The sequence below is a fragment of the Lethenteron reissneri genome, chromosome 40, assembly GCF_015708825.2.
Source record: "Lethenteron reissneri isolate LAM-NWPU_2019-01 chromosome 40, ASM1570882v1, whole genome shotgun sequence".
NCBI lineage: Eukaryota > Metazoa > Chordata > Hyperoartia > Petromyzontiformes > Petromyzontidae > Lethenteron > Lethenteron reissneri.
Genome location: NC_083818.1, coordinates 3,663,697 through 3,673,427, shown reverse-complemented (window position 1 = coordinate 3,673,427; position 9,731 = coordinate 3,663,697). Strand labels below are relative to the sequence as shown.

Genomic DNA, 9,731 nt, shown 5'->3' with positions numbered 1-9,731 from the left:
ATATTTCAGCTGAACAACATGCGGCAACACACGGCCGTGTGGCCCTTACGTTAGAGCGACGCAGTTCACCGTTGCAGATGACAAATTAATTATTGGCTGGGTGTGGACTGGGTTTATTGAATCCAGTGGGGCCTTAAGGAGCGATGCGCTGCAATGCTGCAGAGTTGCTGCCTCGTTTTCCGACTGATGCTCCTACTGTTGTGGAGTGACTCATGCAGCCAGCTATGGCTGCAGAGTTTGGTAGTACATGTTGTTCACGTCGTTTATTGTGAAAATTCGGTCACAGTTCCTATGACCGCTGTTTCATTGCTTTTATGGCTTTATTTTGGTGATTTTCGAAAAGTTTTTTGCTTTGGCCATGTTTGTTTGTTCTAGTACAGAGTTAGACTGATGGACTTAATCTAAGTTGTCTTGTGGTTGTTGTTGTTTGACTTGCATCCCACTGGGATTTTTGCACACAGTGTTGGTGTACGGTGCTTTTTCTGCAATATTTTGCTGTCTTTTCTTGGATTTTCTGTTTGCACTCAGTCACATATTCACTTTAAGATGTTTTTTGTTCGTGTTTTTGTTTTACGTTTGTTGCGGTTGCACCCGATTCAAGAGCCGAATGGCTCACAGGGCTATACCTAATAAATTAACTTGAACTTGAGCACGAAACGTGATTGCTCCCCCTTTTGTTGCCCGCAGGATCTCTGCAATAGAAAGAGTAGGCGAGCTTTGTTTTACTGGCTTAACGCTGAATTTTGATTTAAAGCTTTCGTGACTGCAGGGATTCATATTTTTGGTTCTTTCGGTAAAGTCACGTAGAAGGGAAATAATAAAATAATAAAAATATAAAACAATAAAAATTCTCACGACGTTTCGACTGCAACACAAGCAATCATCATCAGGTGTGAAATCCCCAGCAAGAAATTTTGAAAAAAGTGATTTTACCGAAAGAACCAAGAATATAACGCTGAATTGTTCGGTGAGGTGAGCTGTGCATTTGTGGCATTGCGAACGCTTTGGTGCCGTTGCCTTTGGCAGCAAAGTCAAGGTCTGCCGTTGATGAATCCACGTGCAGGAAGTGTAGTCGCCCACCTTAACAATGTGATATCAGTAGTCTCATTAGACGTGATGGTGTAGAGTGTGCTCATGTACAGTCTGTGCACCTCGCTGCCACGTGTGTGTACATTACACCTCGCAGATGCAATTGTTGTTTCTAGATTTGACGTTTTCGTGACTGCAAGGATCCATACTTTGGTTCTTTCGGTAAAGTAACGTAGGTAAAAATAAAAAAGATGAGAATAAAAAGAAAGAATAAAAATAGAAATAACTAAATTAAATCACGAAGTTTCGTTTCACGACATTTCGTGATTTAATTGAGTTATTTCTATTTTTATTCTTTATTTTTATTCTTTTGTTTTTTAATTGTTATTTTCACCTACGTGACTTTACCGAAAGAACCAAAGAGTATGCAATTGTTTCGATTTAAAGCTTTCGTGACTGCAGGGATTCATCTTCTTGGTTCTTTCGGTAAAGTCACTTAGAAGGGAAGTAATAAAATAATAAAAATAAAACATAATAAAATAATTCTCACGACGTTTCGGCCACAACGCAAGCAGCCGTCCTCAGGTGAAAACCAGGTCTGTCGAGGCGACAGCGTCTGAATGAAACAGCGCACGTGCTTGGAACATATATATATAAGCTGGGTTGGAGGGGGGGGAAAGGGCGCCTTGACAAGGCGCCCAATTGTTGTTTATTGAAGCGCTTTTCCCCACGTTGCCACAGCAACGTACTTTCACTTTCTGCACGCTTAAATGCCCATTAATTTCATGCAAAGTAAAAAAACTATTTTTAAAAACGTTGCAGCAATTAGGGAATTTGAAATGAGCTGTGAAGCATTTATTTTGTGCATATCCAGTAACCCAGCTTTTTCTTCTATGTCGCTTCAATTGTCAAGTGTGTTTTGAGCTTACATGAGGTTGACTTTCATTTTTTGGTATTTCCACATTTAGTCATTTGTTTACAGATCTTTCCTTTGGCATTTGTCCCCCACCCCTCCCCGAGCTACAAACAACCTTTACAATGAGGCTCCACAGGTCTGGCTCAGTTACTTGGTTAACCTCACTCATTACGAGGCACCGAAAGTCTGCTTTCCTCCACCTCTGTGAAACAAACTATTCATTTTGGTATTTTATTTGGCGAGCTCCGGGGCTGTTCCAGGGATGGCCCAGCACCACGATTTCCATCCGTTGACGTGAGACCGCGGCGGGTAAAACAACTCACAATCTTTAAACATTGAGATTTACATATTACTTAATTAGATCAAAGCGTTGTGTTTTTTTTGTCCGATTAAAAGGGTTCTAATCTGCAACCTCCGATTATCACTGTTGGCCACGTTGGGTGCGAAATAAGTTAAACAGACGCACTTACAGAAAGAGAAAGCACAACAAAGCTGAGAAACGAGGACGTGATGTCAACAGCCTGCTGAACTAATCCTGGAGCTTAACGAATCCGAAATCTCTTGTTAAAAGGAGTGGGCAGGCCTATATTTCTCGTATGTTTCCGATTACTCAGACCCCACTTACAAAAGTCGTGGGGATGGACTGACCTCGTTCTGGCGATCAGCCAGCCCACGTACTGTAGCAGTCCACACAAAAAATATGTAATTGAGATGAGGCAGCTGCACCTGTGGAATTTTAATTTTCACTCCGTTTCTCCTGTAGTTTTCCCCTTACAGCCTCAGAGACACGTGAGCAAATGCATCACAGACGACTCGGTAAAAATTCGGCTTCACGTGGAAACGAATTCGTACCGCCAAGAATCGCACGAGTCGTAATTTTTTCAAGGATTTTAAATCCTTTTTATCCTTGTTCGAAAAAGTCACGTTCACCATTTTCACCCTACATTTATATAAGGATATATACAATACATACATAGGCAAATCCCAATCCTTATGTCAAGTGCCATCATCATGACGATCCATGATGGGCAGATAGCACGTGGGTGTCCACTGCACTCTTTCACTTTCCTCTGTCTCGTGCCAATGTGCTCAAGGCGTGCGCACATCTTTCTGGCACCAACCTCTCATGTCTTCGTCGTCATGACATTCTCTCTGAGGCCTCTTTCCGGTTCCTATTCATTTTTTTTCCGAACAACACATTTCTAATTTCCCTGTTGTCCATCCTCCGTATGTGTCCAAATAGTGCCAGTTTCCATCTCATCACTGGTCTTCTTCTATCTGCAACCTTCTATGTTGGTCACTCTTTGGTTCCAGTACTGCATACACGTGTGCAGTACTGCGAGGCTACGTGGTCAGTAGAGGGCAGTGGAGCAAAATCAAACGTTGCACTGTACCATGCTCCAACATCAATATTCCCCGCCTTCACCAACCAGTACTGACCAGCATGGTGAAGTATGGTGTAACAGCCCCCACAGCATGGGGGAGGCTCTCATCCAGCAGTGAATCGATGAAAGGGGGTCTTCTGTACATGTTCGTGGTTTTTGGCCAACTCTTCGGTGGTAATTTGCTTTGTGTCACCTGAAGGATGTTACAAAGCAGGTTTGACTGGAAGATGGGGTGAAAGATCAGACGTGTGCTTTTCCAAATGTATGCGTGATCACACTCGCGTGTGTACTGTTGAATGTGCAAAGCCCACCTTGGGTTGACACTGGAATGGTGGGCTGGGATCGTATATATATTTTAAAAAAGAGGGCCAAGCCCCACGCTAACTATGCTGCCCAGAGGCAAACATCCAAGAGAGGAAAGATGATCTACCTTAGCCATTAACTCACCCACTGCTCGAAGCCAAATCCTGTCCCCAAACCTACAATTTTGTACCCTGACTAGTAATTATATCTAATTTATTATACAAATCAAATTTTTTATTGTTTTGAATTGTATTGTGCACATCTCCTGGATTAGAAACGAGGTTCAATGTTTGCTTAATATATGGGATTCAGGAGAATAATTTCATATTCTGTACTCTCAATGCTCCTGCACATATTTACATAAGGTATGAAACTTTTTGGTAAGGCAGATTTTACCGTTTTAAGTAATAAACACTACTTGTTGAATGCATGCAAAATGTTGTATGCACCTTTATGCTAATATAGCAGAAAATATATATTTGCCAGTGATTGTGTTATGGTAAAATATGGAATATCCATCGCAGAGTTAAGTATACCACTATACTGTGGATGAATGCTATCCGATGCTCAGTTTAGCATGGTGGAAACTCGGAACGATGTAGCAAACCAAAACATATGCGGTTGTGTTGTGTAAACATTCAGCATATGTTTCTGTTGCTATTGTTGTATGCTACCTTACACAGCCGGCAATTACAGGAAATCTCATACGGTTTTCCTCACTCCAAGTTTCATTATCTCCATACACTGGTCAACTGACTGTGCCGTCAATGATTATTTTTTTACACATGCAGTGCTGGATAGCAAGGTAATCTCTCCTGCAATCTTTCTTGCAATGCACACGGCGGCGTGAGCAATATGTTCCATGGTGCGTGGTGCATTTTAGGTGGCATGGCATTTTCTAGATACAACCATGAATTTCTGCAGTTACAAAGTGCCACACTCAATTTCGGTGCTACATATGGAACAAGCGGAACCGACATCCGATTGTGGGGAATGGTTGTTTCCACTCTACAGTATACTCTCTACACGATCCACTCTACGCCATTTGTAATTGTATGGCATTAAATTACGGTGCAACATTTTCACATGGCATTAGAAAGGTAATTGAGTGCAATGGGAGACAAAAAAAGTGTATAATTTGAAAGCAAATGAAGCATGTTTCCATTGTTTGCCTTGTTCCAAGATCTCGGTAAGAAAATACAGTACTGTAATTCACTTTAAAACAGGTAATCATTTTCAGGATTGAAACCCTAACAAATCCTGTTGCTTTTCTGTGCTTCAGAAATACTGACGCCAAAATGTGTTCAAGATAAAACGAGGTTGCATATATTCTTGGCGCATTGACCCTCGCCCGGGGTTTCCCAAACTCCACTACAGTCGTGTTCTTGAAGAACACACCGCATTATGGAAAAAATCGCGTTATAATATATAAGATAGGGTAAAGCACAGTCCGCGAATACACGTGAGAAGGCGGATGCAGGCTTAACAAAGATTGAGGCGTGTGTGGGTAGCATCTCGAAGCATCCAGCAGCATCCCGCCTTGTGTAATGCTATGCTATACGACCGCTTATTCCTACTCGCGTGACGTAGTTCTCTTCACTCAAGCGCGTTATATCCAATTCGCATCCACGTTATAAAAAATGTGTTCACTAATACATTCATCGTGTTATATCCAATTCGCGTTATGAAAACAACACGCGGCGTTGTAGCGGAACGGAACATACTCGGGACCCATCACCACGTTACGCATTTCCATGTTTACCAAATTAAATCCTCAATTCGAAATCAACTCGTTCCCACACTGCATTTGCCCGATGATGTTAAACACGTCCCACTGGCCACCCTAAACAATGAGCGCTGTCCCTCTCACGTATACACGCGCTACACGTGGAACATGCGTCACGCGTGTTACACACGTTCCAGTTTTCAGACAGCTTAAATGCTGTGGATTACACTGGTCAACACACTTTTTCTGGCATAAGGTATTCCAACGGGTGTAAGGTAATTTTGGGGTGCTGATTCCAAATCTGGCATCAGTTTTTGTCTATCACATCAGGTTTTTGAGATATCAAATATTGCATTTTCAATAAAAACTGCAGAAGAAAAATATTAAATAAATGTGGATATCTACATACAATTATATTATAAACACACTATCCTAAAAATACAGCACCATATTCTAACACTAAAGCAGTCACTGACTCGCAACAACTTGCAATTATAAGTGACAGAGTTAATTTCGGGTAAAATCAATGAAAATGGGGTATGCCGATAGCATAAAAATTAGATGTGATAGAGCAAATCTGAGATCAGATTTGGAATCAGCACCCTGAAATTAGTCTAAAACAGCTGCAAAAGTCCAGGCCAGAAAAAAAATGTTTTTTTTGTTGACTAGTGTTATTAGTGCCTTATCCATTTCCAAGCAGAAAGCTTCAGTGCCATGTATTGTACTCAGTGAGACACTCTGCTTTCACACGTGAACACGTGTCACGCTTACACACCCACTGAGATCTCAATCAAACTACTGCAGACAACATTTTTTAAATTATTTTATTGTCAAGTTTTAAACTTTAGTGGCAATGACCAAAAAAAAATAAGCTTTTAGTGCCATTTAAATGTACCTCACCCATTTTATTCAACAAATGTGCTGGTTAGAACTGTTAGAAAACATCAACATTCCTATCACTGCGACGAGCAGGATTTTAACCCTCACGCAAAAAACACCATCGCGTTAGTCGAACACACGATACAGTATATATACACACACACAAGTGCACGGCGGTATTCCCAGCAGCAATTTTAAATCCACATATAATTAATAAGTTACATTTGGAAATACAGTAGTACAGCACAATTTCCTTAAGCTAAAAATCAAAGGAATTTTTTTGTTCTTAAAAAAGGATATGTACAATACAGTTTTCATCCAGCTTAAATGCTGTGGATTATTAGTGCCTTATCCGTTTCTAAGCAGCAAGCTACAGTACCATGCATTGTACTCAGTGAGACAATCTGCTTAAACATTGTGTAATTGGTATTGGAACCACGTTGACTTTTCCAGCAAAGTCTTTCCAGTGCATGAGAGATGGTGGAGCGAAGGTTGGTATATAGCCATGACCTGTGCACTTTGCACAGGACCTGGGGGTGATATGCCTCCTAATTTTACTTTCAGCGTAACCCTAATATGGCTCCACTCTACTACTCACCATCGTTATCCCTTTTCCACTGTAGCACATACCGAGACAGACCAGGCCCTCATGGTGCAGATGGGTTTTTTTTCTGCTGGTTATTTTTTAAGTCCAGCCAAACCCAAATTGTGATATGACGGCCTCAAAAGACATCTGAATCTTGCATAGGACCAAGCGGGGCCAGGATTGGGCCTAAATGATATGTTAAATGCGTATGACATCACGGCACGGCTCAGCTTCCGCAGTGGAATAACAACCTGGCACCTCCTGAGCTATGCCGGGCTTGCTCGGCATGGCCCTGGCGTAGCTCGGTTGTGTCAGTGGAAAAGAGGTACGTCTAATTACAGTTAGTTCATTCGCAATAAGTACTCGGGTCCGCTCTCATTCAAGGTGCTGTTTCCGTCAAACCACGACTTGTCTGTTGACCTCCACAAACGAGTCCCGATTCATTATCCGCGGATTTTCCAGGGAACCGCATTCGCGTCCAGTGTCTCATCGTGCCGCATTATCTCGACTGTCGACTTGTCGTCGCTTTTCGTCCCCCGGTAGCTGACGTTGCGGAAGGTGGACGTCGTGGGTCTGTACAATGGGTTTGTGCTCTGAACAGGGAATGGTGCGGAATGGGGAGATGGGATGGGAGAAAGTCTGATTATAAATTCATATAATCAATTACTATAATTGTTTGTTTTTTGTGGCCGTTACCAAATTATATTTTTTTCTCCTGAGACAAAAATACCATTGTGAAGTTTTTGTCCACTTGCCACTTTGGCTTAACCTAGTATCTATGATCATGATCCCTCGTGAAATGATCGTGAGAGTTTAAAGCTAATTTGTTCGGAAAAATGGAGGAAAAATCTGAGCCAAACAATGCAGTCTTTGGCACAATGGTTCTAATCGAAGTCTATTTTTTTAGACAATTATTTTGACCAGCGGCAGTGCTTGGCGCAAGCACACCAGGAAAAGACTCAAGGTCCCCACGCAGCTCAAGGAGCCTCAAAATAGTGATGCATTAATTAAAATCTCAAATTTGTATCCTAATAAACACGAGAAGCTAACTAAAATAAAAAAACCCACAATTATATATGTAGTCTCTACGGTGTCTGTATTTCTCCTCTCATCTTACTCCGTCACGATTTTTTGCCGACGTTTGTTTAATCTCACTATGTCTACACCTCTTCCGTTATCTCACGAGGTTTTATAAATGGACAGGTTGGCACTGCCGTACTCATTTCTGGTCAGCGCCTCCAACTTTGCTAACACCACCACTGAACTGGCTCAGACACAGGCCTTGGTGAATGAATGGATATTAATATAATCAAAGGTGCTCTCACCATTCCCCAGCGGGCGTGCGAGCGATCCTCCTGGAACTTCGCAAACTCTCGCCGGTCATGGATGGTCACCATCATCTTCCACAGGAGCAGGACGATGAAGCCAATGATCACCACCCCCACGGTGACACCCACGATGATGCCCATAACGGAGGGGGGGTTGTGACAGTCTGTGTGCCAAGGAGGAAAAAACAAGTCCACATTCGTCGATGCCAAACAAGGACTGGGCAAATGTAGGGAGGGGACATCGCCTAATGTGAATGCAAAAAAGATAATTAGAAAACTAATCTCTGATGGCAATGGAATTTTGTTTAGTGAGGAATATTGGTCTTCAGTTTAATTTGGCTGAAGTCCTGCATGGGAGGCGCTCATGTTTTAATTCAACTATGTTGGTGCACATCCACCTGATTTTGACGACAAACTGTGTGAGCGCATTTTAATGCTCACCATGGCTGCAAAAACTGGCGATACAGCCATTAGGGTTATTCATTACACAGGCAGTGGTTCAGAATGCCTTGTGGAAATCATCACAAATAACTGGAATCAAATTGAGCAACATTGCCATTTTCAGCTAATTACCAACACTGCAGCAGCACTTTTAGAAATTCCAGAGTTAAAAAGCAAATAAATCATTGATCTTTCTGGGACAGCTGTTTTTTTTAAACCACTAATAACGAACAGACCGACAGTGGATGGAGCTGTTTCATAGCAGGAATTAACATTAGCAGTGAGACTCTCGGCACTGAATCAAACGTCAAAGCTTCTTGTCGTGCTGTTTGTACCCGTTGGGGCAATAAGGAGCTGCTGTGATTGTGGGTAGGAACTCCTGCCCCCACCAGATGTAGAGATTAAATAGTAACTTCAACGGAGTCCTCATATTCTTAACGTGCGTCGCTCCATTGCAGGAACAAAACTGCACGCACAAACCGCCCCCCCCCCCCCCCCCCCCCACTGAAGCTATATCTTAACTATATCAAGATATTCTTGGTTCTTCGGTAAAGTCACGTAGAAGGTTTTCACACCTGATGATGATTGCTTGTGTCAATCGAAACGTCGTGAGAATGTTATTGTTAATAGTTTTATTCTTTATTGTTTCCCTTCTACGTGACCTTTACCGAAAGAACCAAGAATATGAATCCCTGCAGTCACGAAGCTTTAAATCGAAATATATCAAAGATCTTGAAACGAAATATATATTTCAAAACACCATCCCACAGCAGCCTGTGTTCCAAATCGATTGGGCCCACGGCCATCCCCTGCTATTTGAAGGTTGTTGTGCAGTAATCTTGTCTGATATTAAACAGCACAAAACAAGCGATATTGCATAGCATCACAGACAACAAATTACGTGTTATGGGTTATTATGCTTTTTAAAGCCAGCAAGAGCTAAATGAATCGCGTGTCAGGTTACACACTTCCGCTGTAACTCACAGTTGATTACAGAGCCTGCGTTGTGACAGAGCACTCCATCATTCTCATTCAGTGAAGCAAGGAACCCACTGGCTCACACTCACCATGAGGTGACTGTGTAAGGAATGGCGAATGCTCTGTAAAATTGCCCGCACTTTAAGTGAGATACATTAAT

The 9,731-nt window shown here is 42.1% G+C and overlaps 1 protein-coding gene across 1 annotated transcript; it reads right to left on the bottom strand.

The window, feature by feature from the left end:
* Positions 1 to 6,500: 6,500 nt before the first annotated feature.
* LOC133352457 (integrin beta-3-like) lies at positions 6,501 to 8,924 on the bottom strand. Its single transcript, XM_061568115.1, has 2 exons — positions 8,150 to 8,924; positions 6,501 to 7,417 (listed from the first exon to the last, which is right to left on the bottom strand). Exons 1-2 carry the CDS (start codon positions 8,291 to 8,293, stop codon positions 7,268 to 7,270), a joined length of 294 nt encoding a protein of 97 aa, XP_061424099.1. The 5' UTR covers positions 8,294 to 8,924; the 3' UTR covers positions 6,501 to 7,267.
* Between the last annotated feature and the right edge of the window lie 807 nt (positions 8,925 to 9,731).